The sequence below is a fragment of the Bactrocera neohumeralis genome, unplaced genomic scaffold (genome assembly GCF_024586455.1).
Source record: "Bactrocera neohumeralis isolate Rockhampton unplaced genomic scaffold, APGP_CSIRO_Bneo_wtdbg2-racon-allhic-juicebox.fasta_v2 cluster11, whole genome shotgun sequence".
In the NCBI taxonomy this organism is placed as follows: Eukaryota; Metazoa; Arthropoda; class Insecta; order Diptera; family Tephritidae; genus Bactrocera; species Bactrocera neohumeralis.
The window spans coordinates 13,631,691-13,656,889 of NW_026089624.1; the positions used below are offsets into that span (position 1 = coordinate 13,631,691).

Here is a 25,199-nt window from a genome sequence, read left to right on the forward strand (position 1 = left end):
GGTACATACGCAATTCGGATCCGCATCGTGATCTTCATTTAAAAATGGTTCGGGAAGTCATTCGCGAAACAACATCGAAACTTGCAAAAAGGTTACAAAATCATGTAAACAGTGAAGCCCGACAACTAGGAGAGACTAGAAATAGCAGGCGTAGACTGAAAAGAACAACGTTTCATGATCTATTACGAATCTAAGAAAATAACAAATATCATTATATTTAGTTGTAAAATTTAGTTTAAAAAAGAAAAACTTGTTATTACAGCTTTTATTGTTTTACTTCATACATTGAGAAAAATATTGCTTGTTAGTTTAAATTTATCACTAGTTGCATTTTCAATGAAATGTAAAACCATCATTTACTACGTTTCAATAAAAATAAAAAATAAAATTTGCATAAAAAAAGAGAGAGGCCGAAATGCATGAATATGAAGAGCTTGACGACTTGGCCGACAGGAGTTATACTCGAAAATTCTACGAAACGGTGCGGAGACTAATGGACCATAGTCCTGTAGAATCCCCAGAGGTGATCTAGTGTGCAGGGAAAATACAGGACAATCTTTAAATTTCTATAGCTCAGAGGCATTTTCATCGATTTTTTATTACATACCATCTATGAAAATTTTATAAAGCCTCGACTTTGTGGCAATGGGCACTCTTGTGGAGTTCAATTCTGAGGAATATGTGTCTAAAGTCAAAGCGATGCCATAAATGCTTTTGAGGTATAGAAATTTAAAGATAAAAAATCACGATTGTCGTGTATTTTCAGTGGAAAATTTTTTCATGCCTTGGTCCAATCCTTAATGTTAATATTAAGGGCTCAAGTTTTCAGGGAATTTTTTTGGGGGTATTTCCAAGGAAATTTCATGATGGGAGTGAAAAAACAGTTTGGCAAAACTGCTTTAATTCATAATGTCAAAATCAGCTGTTTTCTTTGTTGTTAATATTCAAAAATATGTTTGATAACTTATAAAGCAAACTTTTATTCTGTAACCATTATGACGTTCTTAAACAATTGAAAACAGTTGATGGACATCAGTGTTCGTCTTATCGTGAGGCGTGCCAGCTACTAGAGTTTTTCGAGAACGATTTGCAATGAGATATTTCGAAGATATATATATGTTTATAGAGGGAAATAAAGTCATGTCGTGTTTGGGCTTGACAGCACCCATTCGTTCAATGCAAGATGCATTTAACCAAGAGTTACAAAGAGAACAACAATATTATAACGGATTTCTCGATAAATCGTCTACCTTGTAACTCACCCTTAGTTTTGATCATTGGATTGTTCAATGAAGTCCCAATTTTATGGGTATGCACTTATGTATTTTTATTTCTAATTCAACAAACAACTTAAAACTTTGTTACTCAATAGTTCTTAGCTTACAACTTTTTACTTATAAATCAATTGCTCTTTACAAGGCAGCATTCTAACCAGAACTGTGTCTGCTGCACAATACGGCAGCACGTATACAGTCGATTATTAACCTGCCATTGCTACCCGAATATTCTGGCAACTATGAATTTCGCTGTTTAGTTGATTCTGGCAATTTATCAGCAATTCGATTTTGTGCTATCATCCGTGTTCGTCACACTGCCCTCCATCTAAGTCTGATCCTCCCGATTAGACATGTTTGAGGTACCAAACACATAACATTTATGTCCCTCGTTTGATTTTCTAAGACGCTGCTGACTTCCTTAGCCGTCCTTCTCTTATTGGAGTTAACTTTATCCGTTTTACCGATACCCAATTTCTGGTACTTACTTCAACCTAAAGTTGTTCCGACCTTCCTTTCATATCTTGTGACCCACTTGTTGATAAATGCGTCCGCTACTACTGGTAAGTGATTGGGTATGTTTGTGTTAATTCGCTGAAATGTTAGGTTAGGTTGAATGGCCGATCAAAGATCACACGTAGACTAATAATGTAGTCCTTTGTGATGCCATTGAAAAAGAACTCCCGTGTTCGGACTTACAGATTAGCGAAGCGCTTTGTAGCCAATACATAATTACACAGACGCTTAACTTCAACTCCCGCCAGTTCGGTGGGATGACCGAAGGTATGCGCCCCCAAGTGTCTAAGTCTTGACCTCCCAAACGCGGGACAGTCAGGCAGGAAATGCTGGCTTGTTTCTACCGCATCTTTTTCCAAACAGCTTCTACAGTCGGCATCCGGTAAGATACCCATTCTTACCGCATGTTTGCCAATAGGACAGTGGCCTGTCAAGAGTCCCACTACTAATGAGAGGTTAGCCTTACTGAGGGCTAAGAGATCACTAGATCTCCTGCGATCTATCTTGGGTCAAAAAAAAAGCCTTTGCAACCACACAAGTGCCGATGCTGGCCCAGCGTTGAACAATCATCCGCGTGGCCCAGCTATCTAATAGTAGAACACAAGAGGATACAGGAGCACCGATCCGTTCCCATTCTACCGATAATGATTGTATGGTGCCCTTCCTTGCTAACTCATCAGCTTTACCTGCAATTCCGCTTTGGCCCGGCACCCATACCAGTCTAATTACGAAAACTCTAGCTGCAAGAGATAGCAACGTTAGACATTCTTCGACCAACCCTGAACGCACTGTGATTGAGTTCAAGGCTAGTATTGCCGCTCTGCTATCTGAGTGAATGGTCACTTCTCTGAAGATGGATGCACTCTGTAGCAGCAAATCTGCTGCTACCTTGATGGCTGCGACCTCAGCCTGGAATACGCTGCAGTCCCCTTCACTGACCGTCGCCCCAAGCTTTGACCCATCCGTGAAGAAGCTTGTTGCCCCTCTCCTCCAACGGCTTCTTCCCACCCATATCTCCCTCGCCGGTATATGGGCAGAGAAGGAGCCGCCAGAGTTCGATAAGGCGATTCCATGATCCAGATGATCCGGTATGCAGTCAAAGTTTGTAAGGATATTCGAATGTCCAGATACGCGTTCCTTTAAGAAACCAGATCCTCTGAGTCTGATGGCCACCTTCGCGGCTATGCACCTACCGGCAATGTCCACCTGCGTTATGTTCAAAATTGCATTAAGTGCCATGGTTGCGGTGGATCTTAATGCACCGCATATGCTAATTAGCGTAGCCCGTTGAACGCTTTCAGGTTTCTTGGCAAGTGTGGTCTTCCCTAAAGCCCTCCACCACATAAAGACACCACAGAACAAGGTGGACTTGACTATGGTGTCATAGAGCCAGAGGACCACTTTCGGGGAGAGGCCCCTTCTTTGCCAATAGCTCCTCTACAGCAGTATAAGGCAATAGATGCCTTTTTTGCTCTCTAATCGATATTCGGCTTCCATGAAAGCTTCTTATCCAGGATGAGCCCTAAATATTTTACTTTATCCGCCGGTTGTAGGCGAATATCTCCCATTTGCGGCAGCGGTGCCAACGGGATCTTATATTTTCTGCTGAATAAAACCATTTCCGTTTTATTTTGGTTAATGGCGAGTCCACTTCCGACCGCTCATTTTGTTACAACGCTGAGATATCCCTGCGTCAACTCGTACACGGTGCTGAGGAACGTTCGTTTACTATACTGTACTACATCGTCTGCATAGGCAATCATCAGACAGCCGCGTTCCTCCAGTTTTTTGAGCAATTCGTTAACGACTAGGATCCATAGAAGAGGAGAGAGAACCCTACCTTGTGGTGTTCCCCTACGATTCGCCTCGCACGCGCGGTGCCCCATTCTGTTTCGATCACTCTGTCGCACAGAAGATTGAGATTGAGGTGTTTGAGGTTCGATTCAACCCCAAGACCGTCAAGAGCAGTTACTACTGCCTCAGGCAGGACATTGTTGAAAGCTCCCTCGATATCAAGGAAGGTCCCAACAGCAAAGTCCTTGGCTTCAATGGCTTCCTCGAGCCATGACACGATAGTATGCAAGGCGGTATCCACTGACCTGCCTTTACGATAAGCATGTTGTTCTCCTGACAGATAGTCTCTCGGAATGCGCCTCCTAATATACCAGTCCATCAGCCTCTCCAGAGTCTTTAGCAGAAAGGAGAAGAGGCTGATTGATTGCCGTCTGGTCCCGGGGACTTGAATGGTTTGAACGACTTAATCGCCCACGTCAAGTGCCGCTCATCCAGAATGCCGACAAAAGCCGCACAATTCTCATCCAGCACCCCGAGAGATCCTTTCGCAGAGGACGTGTTGCTCGGGAAGTGAGCGTCAAGAAGCATCTGAAGTGTAGGCCCACTTCCCATTTGCGTCCTTGAGATACCCCAGGGACACTGGGTTTTTTGCGAGAATACGCCTAAATCTAGAGGACTCGTGACAGCCCTCCACTTTTTCGCAGAAGCTCTTCCACGAGATCCTCTTAGCCTTTTTTAACTCGGACTTGAATATTGAAGGTCTTATTTTATACAAAATCCGGTCATCAGATAGCCCACTTCTACGGGCCCTGTTGAATAAACGTCTAGCTGGGCAATCCATTATGAGGCTAAGCTGAGGTTCCAACTTGCATGCGGTCACAAAAGTAGGAGAGTTTCCTCTGTTACAGATGCGAAAATTTTCGCTAACAATAAAGTCAAAAAGCGACTCACGTCTATTATTGGTATCCGAGCTACCCCAGATTTGGTGTCGCGAGTTAGCGTCGGAATCGATGATGGCGCTGGTACCAGTCTTAAACGCTTCGGCTAAGGTCTTCCTCAGCAGTAAGGGAGGTGGCTCCAAAACATCATTGTGTGGCATGTACGCAGAGATAAGTCAGAAATCTCTGGTGTCACACTCCAGTTTCGCTGTCACTTCGTAAATGTCTCTGAAATTAGGTAAAAAAAATCCCGTAATTCATTCCTTACCAACATTAAGGCTCTGTTCCTACCTGTCCTTGTCCTTTGTCCTCAATCCAGATATCCCGTTGCCAGTCAGAGGTTAATCTGGAGGAGTTTCATCCTTTAGACTTTCCTCCAGGAGCGCTAGTTCAGCGCCCAAGTCGTGATCGACCCGCACCTCCTCAAACAGTTGTTTGAGGCTGAAGACGGAGTCGCCGCTCGACGAACAGCCCCCAGTACTCGCCACGTCCGAGAGATTCGGGTCGATTTCCATGGTCGTTTGACCGTCAGCGCCCCCTGTCACATCCACCGCAGCCGCTGCTTGGGTGCCATCAGCTCTGGTGTGTGATGGAAGTACTTTCAGTACCACCATTTCGAAACCATATGTAGCTTATGGCTCCCTTTGTTTTGCTGAGAGGACCGATGGATTCCGCATTTAGCATTATCAGCGCTTGCCGATATGGTTAATCGGTTTTCTCTAGCCTCAAAACTTTCCAGTCCTGCGTTGGAAGTGAGGGATTGCAATATCTGAGGATTTCCTCAATCTCGCTTGCAGTGGAAGGTTCGGACGGCAGTCAAACGCGAGCCCTAGGACGAAGAGGAAGATCCTCTTTGGCCACGGTTTCTAGTCTGGCTCCCTTCCAAACCTCCTCCACCTGAGATACTGCCTTCTTATATAAGATGGCCGATCTCTCGTCAGCACAACTTGTGAGCTTGTGCAGTCCCTGGTGCCAACCGGCACTCACACACTCTCAGGAAGACCGACGAGATAGCCGACGCTACCCTCTTCCATTCGTCGTGGGAGATGGCACCGTCCTCCCTACTGCGATCGAGCACCCCAAGTACTATGACACCAGCGCCTTTAGCGATTTCGCTAAAGGTTGGCGCCTTTCCCGTTCGTGGTTTCTTACCAAGGGATGTTTCTCCATCGTGCGACCTCTGCCGCTTGACCGCCGGTCCTGTTCTACTAGCTTCCGGTCCTGCCCTATCGTCCTCGCTCAGCACCTTCTTGGCCCACAAGAGAGTACTAGCATGTTGATCAGATACCTGACCAACATGCTTGTCACCGTAGCGTTCCACTATCTTGTCCGCCAATCAGCGGTCCGACTTTAGCTTCAGAACTCTGAAATGTACTGCTTCGTCTGATTATGATCCACCTAGACCCTTTAGCTACAACCTAGACCCTTTAGCTACAATGCATTCAGCATATTTGGCAATCTTCTCCGTAGTGCATTGCCGATAACCAACCCAATAAAATCTTTATTTTAAATTTGGGAGCTTTGCTCATCTTCGCTCTACCATACTCGATGCAAGCAACCGTAGCGGATTGCCGATAACCAACCAAATAAAATCTTTACTTTAAATTTGGGAGCTTTGCTCATCTTCGCTCTACCATTCTCGATTCAAGCAATCGAGCGGATTGCCGATAATCAACCCAATAAAATCTTTACTTTAAATTTGGGAGCTTTGCTCACTTTCGCTCTACCATACCCGATGCAAGCAACCACACACCAAGTTTAAAATGCTCCGCTCTGCCCAATATGCTTTTCCCGCTGAACTTTTTCCAACTGTTTTTTCACTTTTGGTACATTTAGTGAACTTCACTTCAGTCATTATATCTTGCAATATTCTTGCAAAGACATATCCACTTCAGTCATTGAAAGATATACCATAATCCTCAACTTTAATGTTTTCTGTTTCCATGGTTTTTCACAACCGTGATTGTAATTCAGTTTTTAATCATTGTATTTGATTAATGTTGATTATTTTGAGACGAATACACAATGGCTCTCAAGAAATCGCTCGAGGCATTAGATAGGACCTTAAAAAATTAACCTAACAACCAAAACTTTTTTGATGGAGCCATTATTCTATTGTCGGGTGATTTTAGCTAGACTTTTCCTGTTATTCCTCGATCAACGAGACGAACTAACCACGCGGCAAAAATCATCTAATCTGTAGCGGCACGTTAAGAAAATCCAATTAACGACCGGCAGACCGGCTGTAGAAGCTTGATTATTAAGGCAAGGTCATCGAGGCAAAATACAAACGAGAGGATGTCTTTATTCCTCGTGTATCAATGATTCCAACGGATTTGCCATTCGATTTTAAGTTCATCTACGCTTATTATAGATTAAAAACAGTATATCAAACACTTTCAAATTTAACTGTATAAATAAATTTAATCTTATATACATATAAAAATTAAAAGCCTTTTTGTATGTACGCGCATTACGCCCGAACCACAGCATTGGAAAGGCGTGAAGATTTGCACGGGTATTCCTTTAGTCCTGAAGAAGGTCCTAACGGCGGCATTTTTTGCATAATCGCCCTCCATTTCGCAATTTACATATGTATGTCTATATTTATAACTCAAGAACGGCTGAACCGATTTGGCTGAAAATTGGTGATGAGGTAGCTTGGACCCTCGGGACGGGCATCGGCCACTTTCTATCGTTTTATGTTAAAAGCCAAAACAATTCATAAACAAAAAAAAAATACATATTTCAAAACATAAGCATGTGTTCAAAATTCATGTAAGAATCATTTGAAAAATTGTTTACTTAAAAAATACGAAATAAAATCACATACATATGTATGTAGCTACTGGCAGTGGGCTACAGTGGTTTTTGTTTACATATCCATATATGTATGTAAATCAGTGTTGTCCAACGTGACTGTGTGCACGTTATGCTTGTGTTGGTTATTCTAGCGTCAACTGATCGCAAAATTCTGTTTTGCTTGCCTACGAAGTTGAATACAGTAGCACAATCGTGCTTTCACAGACACTTGTCGCGACATGTTGGTGTGAGGTGTCTGGCACTGTCCGTGCGCTATTGTGCGCATAGGCCGTGGACAACGCTGATATACATATGTACACGAACAAAAAAGGTTGAATCATAATTTGAGATGAGTGCACAATAGCTGACAAATATTCCCGAGTTTTCTTACGCGTAGTATCTGGGTTTTAGCCTCAGTATATACAGTAATAAACCTTTTCTTTGTTTACATACATATACTCACCTCTAGAAAATCTTAGGGTGTTGTGTTACACTTTTTTTGCTACTTTCATGGTAATCAGGGTGTTGTGTTAGCATTTAAACTACATATAAATTTTAAATTTTGATGACCGAGACTTTAAAAGATATTAAATAATGCAAGTTTTTACGTTATTTAAGTGATTATATTGAATTACTTTGCATATCTGTTCAATTTTATTGGGATATTAGTTGTTGTTTAATGTTAAATCAGTTGTTTTTTTTTTGTGGAATTTTTAAACACGCTTCAAGTATTTCCAAATTTTTTCATGCAGTAGGATACAATCCTGGGTGGTAATTTGTCGTTTGACATATACAAATTGACAACTCGTTAGCCGTTATAGGAAAACATCAATTGGAAATTGAGTTTGAAATGAAAGATATGTCGAAGTTTTTAATAAGAATACATATTAGTGTTAATAATAAAGTTTATATTAAAAATTGTAGAGCCTTTTTATTGCTACGAAAATTCACAACCCGACGTTTTAAAATACTTTTTATAAGAATTAGAACATATTTTTCTTTAAGAATTTTTAATAGGCAGGCAGCCAGCCCTCATTTTCGGCACATCAAATTTTTGAGCATTTCACATAGGTAACTACCTCCCCCTTCTAAAATAAAATTTAATATATTTAATAGAATTGTAGGATTTTGGATGCATCTATTGTGAGGGCTTAGAAATCTTTATTAATTATTAAATTATTTTGTGCAATATTTTTATTAAATTTTATGTAAATTATTAATTATTTTTATTTTAAGTTGAAAAGGTGAAAATAGGCCTACCGGAGAACCGAACACCTAAAAAAAGTCTGTAACGCGCTTTATTGCAAACCTCTGGGGTGGTGTGGAAAATGCAAAACTTAAATATTCAAAAATAAATTATCAAAAATAGTATACGGATGAGAATTAGAACGATGTATTAAAAATTCAGCTTCAAATGCCTAAATATCTTCTTTCCAAATTAAAATTATTGGTAATAATATTTCAAAAACTTACGAATACAAACCGTTTTATGTTTTCTGTCTGTCAATTGAAAACAAATACATTCAGAACAGAACACTCACCACCGAGAAATCTAAGAACAGGGCTGCTTTTTATTAATACGAACTCACTACATAAAGAATATCTGACTATCAGTAAATGATATTTTTATGGGCGAAACATGACACACTATGGCGTTTAAATCAAATATTAGTAAATATATGTCATTAATAAATAATTTCCTTTTATATTAAGCAACAATATTTATAGTTTTTGTTATTTAATAGAATAAATTTACTAAGTATTTACTGCCTCAATATATACAGCACTGCGTTGCTACCTCTGAAAATCCAAGATGGCCGCTATTCACCCCTCAGAAAGCTACCACGAAAAGGTTATCTACTGTATATACTGTGGTTTTAGCAGTCGATTTTGCAATTGTATTCGATGAATTATCATATGATTAGATTAGATATAGGGCGTGCTCTACTCCTGCACTGTTATTCACTATAACAAGAAGCATATATGTATGTATATGTGTAGAAACTGTGAACTGTCATATACATACATATATTTATATATGTACTATTCCATAAGGGATCGTCTCAGTGTAACCCTCCGAAAAATCACAGATTTTCGCGATTTTTTTTAATGTTGGAATTAACTAATTATTCCTATTTTTTTATAAATAAATACGTTCATGACGAATACAAAATGAATTCTTTACGTTTTTTTATTGGGTGCACAATAATTAAATAAATGATTGAAATGACACGTAAAAAAAGGTCCTGTACGACGTCCACGATTGCGCCCGCAATTTTGGTCTAAAGCTAAAATTTCAGTGCAATGCGCAATGGAAGCTTTTTTGTTTTATCTTTAAAGCTCTTCCTTTGAGAGTGGAAACTGTTTTAAAAAACACCATTCTGAGAAAAGCGCGTTTAAAGATTCCCCACTCTGTTGCCTTTCTACAAGAAACGCTCGATTCCAAAAGTTGAAAGAATTTTTATTATAGTACATAGTATCCGATAATGCAACAAAAAAATCTATTTCTCGAAAATTTCATACTGAGACGATCCCTTAAATGATTTACGAAGTCAATAAAATATGTACATAGATTTCCAATTTAATTATTCCATTGCTATCACGATAAATGATATCCTTGACAACAAGGAGCGAGTTCAATGTACAGTATGCTTTAACCACAAAAATTTGTGGCCGGGTCTTCTAATAATATAATATATACATATATGTATAATTTTGTTCAAAAAAGTAATAACTCATATTTTCCTTTATTATTGCAGAATTCGAAAAGTGGAATAACGGAGTTAAAAACGTTTACTATGTTTTTCACAGTTAAAACTATTAATTTCACAAGTGAATCGAAGCACAATGTAACTTTTGGTTTCTCAAATGAGTTTTAAAGAGAGACAATTATAAACGGACAAACACAAACCATAATTACCTAAATGAATTTAATTTAACGTCATCACAATGTACCTATTCACTGCACTGGACAAAAAAACGCTACTATATCTCAAATTATTGCTAAATATATCTACTTTGAGAAGGGTGAAATCAACAATTCGAACAATAAAAATTAGAAGACGAACAATTGCTCTGACTACTAAAAGAAAATTCAAAGTCAAATCCCAAAAGCATAGTACCGTTGCTTATTCTAATGTAAATTTGTACGCAATAAGACTTCAACTATCTCCTTCCTTAGAATGTCAGAATAAAACCCAAACAGATTTAACTGTTAAAGATGGATATATGATAATAATAAATAAATCATTATAACCTTACAATCATTTGTTAAAAATTATTACCACATAAGAAAATAAACTAATCCAACAATCAATCATTGCAGCGCTAAACACTGAGTGTTGGAACGTACGCTAAATTACATCCAAACTATGCGGAGTATACCAATCTTAAAGATGGTATGAATATCTACGGAAATTAAAATTATATTTGTAATTAAAAACTGAAGAAGTCAATCTTTAATACGTAAATTTATGCATATGTATTTATTTACATAATTATACAATATGAATTATTAGCCGTAATTAAAGTATATATGATAACTGAATTAAGCGTCCAGAGAAAGGCTTAAATATGATGGTAAGTAAATAAATAGATACGTGTTTATATATAACTAATAAATATGTATATGTCTTTTTGTTTATACATTTACTTTTATTATTATTTTAAGGCAAAAATTCTCATTCATAGGGGCATGTGTACGGCAAGTCCAAAGTTAAAGTTGACGAAAAAGAAATTAGGAGCACCTTTAAGTATTTTGCGCATATTGATAATCATATAATTTAACTAAGTTTAATTAGAATCTGATAAATCTAAAGTTCCATCAAAGAACGCTCCTTTCAACAACTTGGATTACAGTAACAAACAAATCCTTATTAAATTTTATCCCATGATTCCACAACTTCATAAATTCGTCCGAAAAAGACGATTTGTGGAGGTCTTTGCAAAAGGCCAATTCCTCATTCCACTAAAACTTCTGCGAACACGGTTTTCTGGAGGTTGGAACTAAAAACAGTAATACAGAGCATTGCCATTATGTAAGACCACTTTTTTCTTGCTCTGTGATCATTTAGCCCTTCTCCAGATTATCGATGTATAGCACATCTAGTGAATCCACAACACGGTGGCCATAACTTTGCCAACCAATAGTACACTCTTCGTATTTGATGATTGATTGGATTGGATTAGGTTGTTAATACTATGTTCGGACCGATATTGAAAACATTTTGAACACACATTTTTATGTTGTGGAATCTAAGTCGTTCGGACCGACAATGTGTGTTTTCGATGAGTTTTCACTGACAACTATCAATATCGGCATTCTCTTGCTTTTGCAAGATCGCACGATGACTCAAAATGCAAAAATTCTATACCGAAATATGCAAGGCCAAGGGAGCACCCATTGCAGAATCTAGTGATATATGACGGCAGGAAAATAAACATGGGTTTGGTCTGACATATTTTACAGCCATTGCAAATAATTTTCTGCGTGTGTTTGTTTTTGTGCCGTTGCACCATGAGGAAAATTCTGCAATTTCTGCACCGTGCAAGGTTTTGCAAGAGCAAGAGCAATTAAATGAAATTAATTTTATCTTCACAAATAATAGGAATTGGCCTAGATCAGGCTTGAGACCAATTTCATTCATATTTATCGTTAAACCACGTTATGGTTATGGAAACATGTACACTTAATTTCATTTAAATATCCTATACAAAAGATTTAAGGCCAACCGGAAAGTCGGAAATCATTATACCGGCTATATTGGATATAGAGGAACATCCGGACTAATTGCATTTGAGAATTAAACTAAAGTATAGCAGCGAACATGTTTCCAGGCAATTTTATTAAGATTAATCGATTAATTATTTCTCAATAATCGGTTGTGTGGGAGAGATATGTTATAGTTGTCCGATTTTATTTTCTTTACTGTCATTGTTAAGTATGTATTGGAGGGAAAATCTGCAAAATTTCGTGCTGTTGTTTCGTTGCTTGAATAAAATAAATTGATTTTGCCGAAAAACCATTTGTTATGTTTTTTTTAAAGTCCTGTTTATTTTGGAAAGCACCTTATCACCGTATCTTATAGCTAGATTTCGAAAAATGTTTAAAAGCGTATCAAAATGCACCTATGTACTAAATTTCCTTTCTAATCTATCGCTTTACTTGTATACATAAATTTTTTTGTCCAGCATGCAGGTATATTGTTCTTTGCTGTGTCATTTTCCTGTCCAGATCAAAGTATAGACAGTACATGGGTTTAACAGTGTCGGTCACATTTTCGGGTGACAGCCGTACACCACCGTTAGTAATTTCGTCCGCTATCTCAATGCTCTCGATGCTTGTGTGACTTGATACCTAGTAGAAGAAAAGTTGTTTCTCCTGGGGTCACTCTTCACTGCTGCCCTGCCTTCCAAGACTCGTTTGGCCGATATGCGAGACGTGCTTATAGCCTTCATTGCCGATTGGCTGTCCAAGCTGATGTGAACTATGTAGTTGCTTGCGGGTGCATTAATGGCTAGCTCCGCAGATTTCCGAATAGCAAAGATCACGGCTTGGAATATTCTGGAGTGATCCGGCAGCTTAACTCTGGACAGTATATTTCCGCACCAACTCCATTCTCCAGTTCGATAAACGTTTAATATATTGCGTGCAGTTAAAATACCTTTACGCCAACCATCTCTTTGTATGTGTACTTCGAATTCTCTCCCCCAATTCATTCAGTCGGAGCTTGCCAAAGCGCCGTTATCTCGAGCCATTGCCCCAAGATTCTATATGTACATTCTCTTGTAACCAGTAATCGTTCCGCCGATTTTGCCGCTTAGTTTACAGCGAAGAATAGTAATGGGGTCTATACAGAGCATTCCAAAGTAAACGGAACAAATGATTTTTTTTGGCGAAATAAATTTATTTTATTCAAAACAGTCTCCTTCTGCTTCAATACAGCTTTTTGCACGGTCAAAGAGCATGTCGAACGAGTGTTTTAGCTCGTGGACCGGTATGGCCGCCAGTATGCCGGTGCAATCCTTTTGAATGGCCTCTACGGCTGCATAACGCTTTCCTTTCATGGGCAAATGCACTTTTCCGAAAAGAAAGAAGTCGCACGGTGCCATATTAGCTGAATACAAGGAGTTGTTAATGGTTAAAATGTGATTTTTGCTCAAATAATTATCCTTCGAATGTTAGATTCAGAGCAATTTTTGGTCGTCAGTCAATTTGTGCAGAAAAACCGTTCACACACCTTTCGTAAGCCCAAATGTTTGGTCAAAATGCGATAAATCGATGATTTGGAGATGTTCAATTCCATTTCCATGAATTTCAATGATGATTTCGGCTGAGTTTTGATGAATTCACGCACAGTTTCGATGAAATTTATGGTGATCACGGATTTTGCTTGGCCCACATGTTGCTCGTCATTAATGCCCTCACGACCACTTTGAAAACGTTGACACCATTCGTGCACTCTGCTACGGGATAGGCAATCATCGCCATAAACTTGTTTCATCAATTGAAACGTTTCGGTAAAAGTTTAACCAATTTTAAAACAAAATTTAATGTTGGCTCTTTGTTCGAAGCTCATTTTCGCACCTATAACACAAACATGCTGACACTTAAAACACTATAGCTTCACTTTCAATAGATGAAATGTAATGAAATTCTCACTGAACAATTGATAAAGATAGCAGATTTTAACGCTCCAGTCGACATATAGATGGTACCACCAGGGGGCGCTAGATTCAAAAAGTGCTGTTGACTTTGGAATGCTCCTTGTATATGTCAGGTTTAACACTAGCTCCAGAGCCGCCGTTGAAAATGTTTTTAGAGTTCTCGTTATGCATAGCGTCGCGAGCCGTTAAACTCTTTCCATTGGCCTCCGGTAGATGGATTTCCGTATGCCGTTCCGCCAAACTACTGCACAGTTGAGTGGAAATGGTCTTACAATCACTGTGTAGCACTACTTCAAGAGAGAGGGAGAAACATCGCGGTTGTGCCGAGCATCTGCCTACAAGAATATAAAGCATTGCTGGTATTTTTTCTCTTTCTTCCACATTTTACTTTCGCAGCAGTTAGCACCCATGACTACCCCAAGGTACTTAGTGCAGTTCTTGAGAAAGAGTTTTGTCGTTTTTATCGAAGGGAGCTTACTATAGGCCTAATATTTTGTTAAATTTCTATCCGCCCCCTTCGATATAGTTTTAAATTTTTTCTAATAATACATAAAGTAGTTTTTACGCATGAAAAGAAAATTTTGTAATATTCATATATACCCAGTATTATAATAACACATTACCTTTATTACAGTCTCATTCACAAAGCAACTACTACTACAACAATGAAAACGATGCCTTATCCTGTAATAGCCGACCAATCAATAGCACTTTACCTAGAGAAAGTAGTAATGAACAATATAAAAATAACGTTGATGTATATAATTACAGTAATACAAATAATTACGACGTCACCAGCGACTCGAGAGGGTCAATGGATATAATAATGGAATCTGGTAATGACATATACGTGGATAATAATAGAGAATGTATGAATACGTGTGGACGTGTTAACGATGTAGTATTAAAAAACGGTGCCACTACATCAACTAAATCATTAGCATCCATATCTCTGCAAAAAGACTATAGTAATGGGAGCAGTTATATCATCAATGACAACCTAAACTATCAAAACCACGTATACAATAGTTACACTAACGATAGCTATAAGAACGTAGATATCGTTTATAGTACACCAAGCTATTACAATATTCCCATTAGTACTATAAATGATGATAATAAAGTGGGATTTAATCACGACACCAATGAATACAGTGCCGGGTACAGCAGTTGGGAGAATACTCTACATAACGACGATCACCTTAGCGGACGACATAGGTCTATTACCAGTTCGAAAGTATTACCATGCATACCAATGAAACAAAGCGGCGGGTTACTGGATGGTTTGAATGAGTATGATGACAAGAAAATGCCAGCGCAAAGTTATGATGCGAACATTCCTCTAACGACATCATCTATAGTACCGTTACAAACAATAGAGACGGTACTAATGTCGCCCAATATACGAGCGAATGAGAGCCACACGAAATCTACTTGTTCTACTTCGGATACCACTGTTTCTAAAAATATTGGTATTAAAGAGGGTGCTAATGGAGCATATAGTGGCCCGGCGTCACTGCGTTTACTGCCACAGCTTCATCTTAATCAGGAATATGGAAATGTACATCATAAGACAATTGGAAACGGTCATAATATTGGGACAATGATGTCTTCAACTGAAATCACACCGCCGACTGCAACTAATTTGTGCGAGGATACTTGCGACTATAGGACAATAATAAGAAACTATGGATATATTTATGACGATACGTATTATAATAGCAGGAACACCTCTAGAGTATCAATGTGTAATGAAACTTTATTGCAACGGCATCGATCGATGACACCACAATGCTATATGGAATACGATGATTGCAGTCCATCATACAATACTGCGTATAGCAACAGCAATGTAACCGATAATTTATCAACGCGCTGCGACTTAGCGACATATTCCGCTGAAACAGCACAAAAGTTACACCTACAGCAACAACGCAAATATGCAATTATGATGGCAATGACTACAGCGTCTGTGATAGCGTCCGGCGAAACACGTGTGCCGGTGAAACGTTCCACTGAATATGATGTGGCGACTCATAGTGAAAATGCGATAGTAGCACGGACTAATTCTGTAGCATTAAAAGCTCAAGCTTTTGGGGGCTATGATTTTTGTAGTAATGAAGCGATTATATCGTCGTCATCGTTGTGGGTGCGAACGAATGCGAATGAAGGTGTAAACAGCAGAAATGGCCAAGTGGTAACAACCTCCGCCATGGTGAGTACAATAACAACGTCGGCAAGTAATATTCTACGTAATACGAGTTCGACGGTTGCAACCCATTTGACAATGGAAACACCATCAACACTCTCACTAACGACTTCATCTAGAAAATTGCCAAAACGTCTACCCACGCCAAAAATTAAAAAGAATAATAAAAATAGCAACTGCCATGACAAAGTGAATGGTTCCAACAAGAAACTACCACAATTGCCAATTGAAAAAAAAACACCCACTGCTGAAAACGTGGATGCGGCTGAATTATCAGCAACAAAAAGTATAAAAGAAAAATCGAAAATTAAATCAGTTAATGTAATTGCAATAACAAATACATTCCCTTCAGTAATGGCAGACACGTTTAGTGCATCCAAATCAGTAACATGCGTAGAATCATTAACAGCATCAATAGCATCAGCATCGTATTCAACATCATATCTACCATATAAGTCGATTGTAACAGCAACAAGCAATGCATGCGTAGTTACTGATTTTACTACAACAATAGAGAGTAAAGAACATTTAACAACAATAATGTTGCCAACTTCAACAAAGGATAGAGAAGTTATTGCGCACAGCAAAATAAACAGTTACATTAGTATTAATAATAACAATAAAACCTTTCGTAAATACGATATTGAGAAGGAAAACAGCATCAGCTACAACAATAATAATAGTGTTATCATATCACCAACATCAACTGAATGTAAATTATATGTAACAACAACAATGCCAACGAACACAATATCTTCACTTTCAGGCGAATATCCTTTTTATCTCGATCAACAGCCAAGCTATCCGATAAATATGAGCACTAGCAGCGAAAAAATTGATGATAGCATTGCGGTTAAATATTCTAGTATATATACTAACGTATATGATAATTTTTTACAGACAACTTCATCCAATTCGCCACTATCATCGCCTTCAATAAAAATTCCACCAAAAACGTGTAGTAAATTAATTAAACCCACATTGTTAGAGAACACAGATGGTATTAAAAGCACAACAGGCCAACCCGCAAGTGATATTTCATCAATAACTGTAACGACATTATCATCATCAACACCGACAACAAATAAAACAGTTATGTTTTCTGGATATAGTAGTGACAAAAGTAATAGTATTTTATGTAATGTTAAATCTAATAATAACTTAAGTACTAGTACTGATATAGGACTCAAAAATACTATAGCTATGAGTACGGAAGGAAATTCATTTGCGGCCATCGGTACTTATAATCTAAATGCTAAGGGTATATTTGATACAACAATGTCTAAAATTTATGATGAATATCTTAAAAATGCTGGTGAAAGTTATTTAATATCCACTGCAACAACTTTGTCAACGTTAACAACAACAATAGCAACAGATACCTCGTTATCAGATACGAGTTGTACACCATCAAGTACGAGCATAGTAGTTGCAAAAACGTGTGACACACTCCAGTCACAGCCTTTCACATTAAATACACTAGATAAAATGTCGGTAACCCCAACGACAGCAACTTTTCTTTTAACTTCATCTTCTTTTGATGTCCAAAATGCCTCGAATCTGAAACCGTTATTACCACCAACCGATACAACAACGCCATTTATTGGACATGATGTGGCGCGGTCAGAAAATTATCAAAATGATTCCCATAGCATAATCCCAATCACACTATCAGCAGTAACAACATTACCCGATAATAATGATGGGCCATTGCTCACAACAACTGTTGCATTAGCGAATATGGTGATAACGACAACAATTAACAACATGGTTAGTATCGCTGAAACGACTACATCAACAACATATACGGATTATTTGGCAAAATATCAACTGCCAACAGTATCAATGATCGATAGTAGCGGTGGAAGCAATAACAATGTCGTCGCTCCTGAATTACCATCATACATCAAAGAGTTTTTAATCAGTGATACAACAAATCTATATATAAGTGACAACTTCAGCAGTAAATATGATGCAATGTTGCCTACATTTGATAAGAATGCATATACATTGCCTAAAACAGATGTATGCACTTTACCAAATACAAATTTTACTCCTTTAAGCAAGGCTAGCGTCGAAAACGCTATGACTACCGCTTCAGAGGCTGAAGTAAGCAAGTACGCAGCCATTCCAACGACCATGTCGGTATCAGCAACGGTACCGTCACTCACTTCGGCATTTGATGAAAGTTTTTACGATAATTATAATGTTGATTGGTCATCGTTGGCAGCTCTTACCACTATTGACAAAAATAATACCGAAATATCAAAAAAACCAGACTTATCATCAGCTGACATATTGGTTTATAAGGATGACACCACTAAAACCGCTGCTGGAGTTAGTATAATCGGGGGTTCACAAGGTAGTTATTATCGCCCATCTGTACTAACAAATGCAGATGCATCTACAAAAGAAAGTTCACCTTCAGCGACAACAACTTTAACAGTAGCGGAAACACCGTTATCACCTTCTGCACTTAGTGTTGCTGGTAAGGCTACTAGTATGTTTGGTGGTATTTCTAAAGGTTTCAAAGGCGGGCTCGACGGTGTGCTCAGCAGTGTAAGTACTGCAACTGTCACAAGCGATTCGGATTCAAAACAACAACAGCTGAAAAAGAGTGGATTCGGGTTTGTTTTGGCCTCGAAATTCGTTCCAAATGTAGGTGGATTGTTTGCTGGCACCACGACTCTTGTGCAGCAGACAAGCGTAGTTGGAAAATCAACAAATATAAGTATCAATGTGACCAGTACAATTCCAACAATAACTACAACAACCACAACATTCAATGTGAACACACCAATGGATAGTTGTGGTTATGGTTCCTACGCCAGTACTACATTTGCAACTACTGTTAATGACACCTACGGGCAAATAAATAGTTGCAGTGAACCATTATGTACGAACAGCCAGAACGATGATATAACTTTCTCTTACGATATGAGGGACAATGCTTTACATAGTCAGCAAAGGCAATCTGTACAATCCGATGAAATAATCTTGGCTGATTCGAGCATGATGTCTGAGAACATCGGGAATTATGGTAACAATGATGACATTATGTACGTGCAGCCACATGAAATTCTTCCTTTATTGCCTTCAAGTGAAGTGATGACTAGAGATACTAGAAAAACTGACCTAATAAACAGCTATGCATATAACGTTGGCTCTGACGGTGCTAATCTGACGCCTCTTGTGAGTGAAGAGTATGACAACGTTAACTATAATCAATATGCAGCGGATATGCAGCAAGCTGTTGATGATATGCAAAATCTTTCTAATGCAGAGCAAATCAATGAAGAAATACCTATTGGTATAATTGACGGTAGTACAACAGCTTATGTTGAAAATGATATGACAACTACATATTACCACCCACAGCAACAAAATAACATAAAACATACGCCACACCTACGACAACAGCAGATGGAAGGTTTAAATAACAAGAGATTGATAAATACTGCGTCACTTGCAAAAAAGGCTTCCTCATCTCTCTTACCAGCGATTTCGAATTTCACTGCACATGTAAGTAACCAACGACCACCTACAAGCAGCGTAAGTAGCACCAGTAGTAAGTCACCGTTAACAGTGAAGCCAGTTAAGCCTAGCGCCGGTAGTGGTGGTGGTATGTTTGGTTCATTTCTAGGGAAAGCAGCTGCAGCAGTACAGTCTGCAACACAAGTCGTCAATCAGGCGACCACATCCGTACAACTAAAGGCTGCAACAGTTATACCGTCAGCATCAGCAGCTGCAACAATATCAACAGCATCGATTGCCACAAGTAATCAGCAGCAAAAACTGCTTTCACAACAAAGCATAACATCATCAAGCTATTATCCTGTTACCACAACAATGGCGGAGGCTTATGACAATAGAAATTTGTACAACTACAAAAATAATGTAGAAACTGCAGAAGCAACAACTGAAGCTAATAACTTAATGCCTGTTACAGATGCTGCAGGACTACAATACACCAATTACTATTTGCATGGTAATCAAGGCCAACTCCAAAAGCAACAAAACTATAAATTGTTGCCGTCGGTGCCAACAGCTGGATCCACAGGTAAAAAGCTGCCCACCATCAATAGCAGTAAATCCGGCTTTTTAATAAAGCAACAGCCAACGGAAATCTACGACGACGATCTAATTATTGATCTTGTGAATGATACCAGTCAACATCATTTGATCGGCCTTGCCGATGAACATAATGACTTGCTCGACGACAGTGAAGCCGTCGACGAACTAAATGATAATAATTTGAGTAATCTAGATGTTGATGATGATGATGAATTAGATCGGTATTCCGTTGATGATCCCATTGGTCGAGAGCTAAGCCATAAACAGCAAAGCTTACGACAAATTCAGCAAATTTATGACATCGATAGTGAGCAGGCTAATTACTACACGGACCCCCAGCTGCAGGAAGCACCGTCGGATTCACAACAAAAGTTGTCTCAACATCTCCAAGGAGGCTTGACTGCCAATGGTTATTATGAGCATACGAATGGTGGTTACGATTATCGTGAGGATTATTTTAATGAAGAAGATGAGTATAAATATCTTGAGAAAGAACAGGAAATACTCTTTCAACAACAACAGCAAAACTTACAGAAACAAAAACAAAAGTATCAATCTGAAGATTTTACCGATATTTATGTGGAAGATAATTATCAAAGCGAAGACAGTGGCAATTATCTAGATGAAAGTTCGAGCAGTAGTGTTATTGGTGGAGCGGCAAACGCTTTAGTAAGTAAACAACAGTTAATACAAATCGCTGAAAAACCAATCGGTGGAGAGCATGACGAAATGTCGAACGACATGAGCACAATACCTACCGTACCAACAACAGATAACTCTTCTGGTATGGCCAATGGAAACACTGCTGCTTTACCGTCGTCGTCCCATCAACATCAAATTAAAAAACAGGATAGCATAATTGTGGAAGAGGATGAAGAAGACATATTGCTCAATGATAGCGGTGTCAACAATAGCGTCCTAAGTAAGGATCACCTGCCGCATAGTTGTAGGTCAAGCCATGAGTCCATAATTGAAAATGACGTAATATGCGAATTGCCGTCCATGCCCACTACAGCACCCAAGAAAAAAATGCTCGTACGCGGTGAAACCGAGGAAGTTGTCAGCGGCCACTTGCACATACTTCGCAAGTCAGAGGTTACAGCAAAGCAGCGTTGGCATTGGGCCTACAATAAAATCATAATGCAATTAAATGTAAGTACAATAACAAATTACCAAATTGATCAATGTATGTAACTAACATTTATACCTTTGGTCCTAATGTCGGAGCAATATACTTTAGAACAGGTAAGGAAGGGGTAAGTTCGGGTGTAACCGAACATTTCAAAATCTCGCAATTTGCATGGATTATTACTCTCAGATGTTGGCGCTACTGTATAATAAAAAGTTTTGCGTAAGAACACTTTTAATTAATTATTCGAAGAAACTGAATGGAGTACGATAAAATTTTGTATCTTTATAACTTGGTTTTCTTACTACATTTTAGTTGATGCCAGAAATATTTATTTTAAAATCAAACAAAATAACTCAAATGGGATATAAACTTAACCAAAGCAGCTAAATTTAATGTATTTGGTATATTTGAAAAATTCAATCAATTACCATAGCTGGAAGTCATTATTAGGGATATGAGGTTTAAGCTTAGTTCTGGAACAATTCATATTCAACAGTAAACCACAATATTTTAAGAAATTTACATAATTTCATTAAAATATAAATAATATAACTTATAATTAAGATAAGACATCTTACTTATTTACCGATAGTTATTTACTTATAATACGTAAAATAATCGCTTCAGAGGCTTTCAGCTCGCGATAAAGTAAAGAAGAGCTAAGTTCGGGTGCAACGGAACATTTTATACCCTTGAAACTTGCAAGAATCAATGCCAGGGAAATATTTTAAGGTGTAAAATGTCAACCAGATGAGCGAAATACAAACAATTTTGTATATGCCAGTTTGTTCAATACGCTTGCCCCAACGATCCTCCAATCTGTGAATCCCATCCCTGAAGTGAGAATCCGGAAGGTCTGTAAAATACGCTTCAACAGGCGTTATGACCTTTTCATTTGATGAAAAATGCTTGCCTTGCATACTCTTTTGAGTTCTGGAAACAAATGGAAGTCGCTGGGGGCCAAATTTGGTGAATACGGTAGATGCTCCAAAAATTCGAGCTTTAATTCATGGATTTTAGGCATTGTGAAAATATTGTGACACGGTGCATTGTTCTGATGAAAAATAATTTTTTCTTCTGCAAACCGGGTTTTTCTTTTTTACGATTTTTTTCCTTCAACTGGTCCAAAAGGTTGTAATAATATTCAGAATTAATTGTTTTACCAGTTTGCAAGTAGTCCACAAACAAGAGTCTTGTTTTGATTCAGGATCATGGGTATAGACTCAAGCCTCTACCTTAGTGTTGAATCGATGCACAAAATCCACTTTATCATTTTTAAAACGCTCTAAATGTTGCTGAGAAAGTCGCGTTCGAATGTCTTTTTGTACCATAGTTAGCGAATGCGGCCCCCATTGTGCACACAGCTTTCTAAAACCCAAAATTTCACTTAAAATATGACTCACCCTGTCTAATGAGATGTGTAGAGTCTCTACTAAATCTATTTCAGTCAATCGACGATCTTCCAAAACCATATCCTTTATTTTGGTTATTGTTTCTGGTGTTTATGCGGTTTTTGGACGTCCCATTCTTGTACGACCACGTTTAATTTCTACTGTTCTAATTGTAGGTGATCAATTATTATATGCTTTTAACATTCGTTTGTGACATTCTTTTTTTTTCCTTCCAAAAATAAGAATTTTATCACGATATTCAATTTTTGCCATTGTAAAAAAATACTGTGATACGGTGACAGCAAATGGCTTATAAACAAAGAATTAATTGACAGATTGAAATGAAACTTAACGTACATTTATATGAAGAGTGTACCAACAAAGCAAAAAAAAAATTGGGTTAGTAGCAACGCCCTCTCTTATCAAACGACAAAACTTTTTGAACTTATCTTGATTTAGTGCTTATTTATGGGCGATAATGCCCATCTACAAACTCGTAATTTTTGTTTGTACTGAGGAACCCGCATACCAAGATATCTCAATCTTTACTCAAGTTGAGATGATGACGGGCAGACATACAGTCACTCGGACTTCAACTTTTCTTGTCATCCTGATCATTTATAAATATATAACCCTATATCAATCTCGCTTAGTTTTAGGTGATACGTACAACCGTAAGGGAACAAAACTATTATATTCTGCAGCAACAAGTTGCAAGAGTTTAAAAATTATGTCTTCTTATTACTTATCTATTAATTATTTACAAGAAATATGTTTTTATGCAATAAAAATTATTTGTTAAACACAATTTTTTGAAAGGAAGGTTAAATTTAAATACATTTTTTAACATTGTACGAGATAAGAATTCCGAAATCTTAGTATTATTTAGATATTATTTTTAAAAAATCAACTGCACCCTTCTGAAAGATACTAATTCTTGCTGAGTTGAATCAGTCGTTTATGAATTATGGCTAAGGTGTAATGGGCAAGGTGGAATTCTATTTCCATTTAATAAATGAGAATAAGTTAATGACATATGATTAAGACGAAGGTGAACAAAGGACTTGATGTCATGGCAGCGGCATGTGGCAGAAATTTAAGTCTAGTAGACTGAATATATAGCATTTGTGTTGTGCAAATATGGAATAATTTACATTTGTTTAGAGGATATTCGCGTAATTGGCCCAATTTAAAATTTCAATCAGAATGTTTAACCCTTATGTTAGTAACTGGGTACCCGGGTACCCACCGCGGTGTATTTGTGTGAATAGCTTAAAAAAAATTCAATATTTCATTTTAAGCTCTCAAATCGTCGTTTTTTAACTTAAAATAAAGCTATTTGTCAGTTGATTTATTTGATTTATTTTTTATTTTTTTTTTTTAAATAAGCTTAAACTTTAGCCATCGCCTTATTAGCAACCTGGTACTCGGGTACCCACGGTTGAAAGCATAGGAAATAAATTGTATATAATTTCTATTAATGCATGCAACTGAATTTTGTTAAAAAAATAAGGAAATATTACACTATTTTTTATAATTAATGACATTGAACACATTGTAAACGATTAACTGAGCGCTCGTCACAAACAGGTTGGTGACAATTGGCACAGGCCTTCCGTGTCTTTCGCCGTCTTCTTATTTGCAAAGCATTGCAGACATGACAAGATCCTGTTACTTTTTTCCTTCCGGTTTTATCTTTTGGAGTCTCTGGACCAGGATTTATCACGACTGTTTCTGTCAGTGTATGGCCTAATACACTTTCAACGGCAATCTTTGTGGAGAAGTGGCGCATTACTTGTGGATTCGCCGTGCGATGTTCAATCATCGGCAATACTAGTTCTTCACTTAGTTTACAAGTTTGACAATCACTTTATTATTTTCATAATAAATTATATATGCCGCAAGTGAAGAAATATCTAGCATGATGAAGAACATTGCCATTGGCCATCTCGAATATCGTCGTTGACTGGTGTATCTCCGCACCATTTGGTCCATTGTGTCAACTCCAGCTTTATATTTATTATAAAAATTTATTATTTCTGATTTTTGTTTAGCGTCATCACCAAGTGATATATCTGAATGTTGATTCAACTATCTTACATCCAAAGAAGTTGGAAAAGAAGTAAAGTTGTGTTCCTTTCAAAGCCAGGCAGAAGAACACACCAGAATGCCAAGGATTTTAGACCTATAAGCCTTACCTCCTTTATGCTGAAGGTACGGGAAAGGCTAATAGATCTACACGTAAGAACAATAATGGCGGAGAAGTTATCGAAGTCCCAACATGCGTACATAAAGGGCCGATCAACCGAAACTGCCCTTCACGTGGTGATAAGAGTAATTCAAAAATCATTACACCACAAACAATACACCATGGCTGCTTTTTTAGACATAGAGGGCGCCTTC

General features: G+C 37.9%; 1 protein-coding gene and 1 pseudogene across 3 annotated transcripts in view; one reads left to right on the top strand and one right to left on the bottom strand.

The window, feature by feature from the left end:
• Positions 1–4,863: 4,863 nt before the first annotated feature.
• On the bottom strand, positions 4,864–5,338 carry LOC126766233 (uncharacterized; annotated as a pseudogene).
• A 4,745-nt stretch (positions 5,339–10,083) lies between these two features.
• The window catches only part of LOC126766081 (uncharacterized), a 187,821-nt gene continuing 172,705 nt past the window's right edge, over positions 10,084–25,199 (top strand). For all 3 annotated transcript variants that reach the window (XM_050483787.1, XM_050483786.1, XM_050483798.1), the window contains exons 1-2: positions 10,084–10,903; positions 14,625–21,425. In XM_050483787.1, coding sequence (XP_050339744.1) covers positions 10,898–10,903; positions 14,625–21,425 — 6,807 coding nt within the window. In that variant the 5' untranslated portion in view covers positions 10,084–10,897. The remainder of the gene's footprint in view (positions 10,904–14,624; positions 21,426–25,199) is intronic.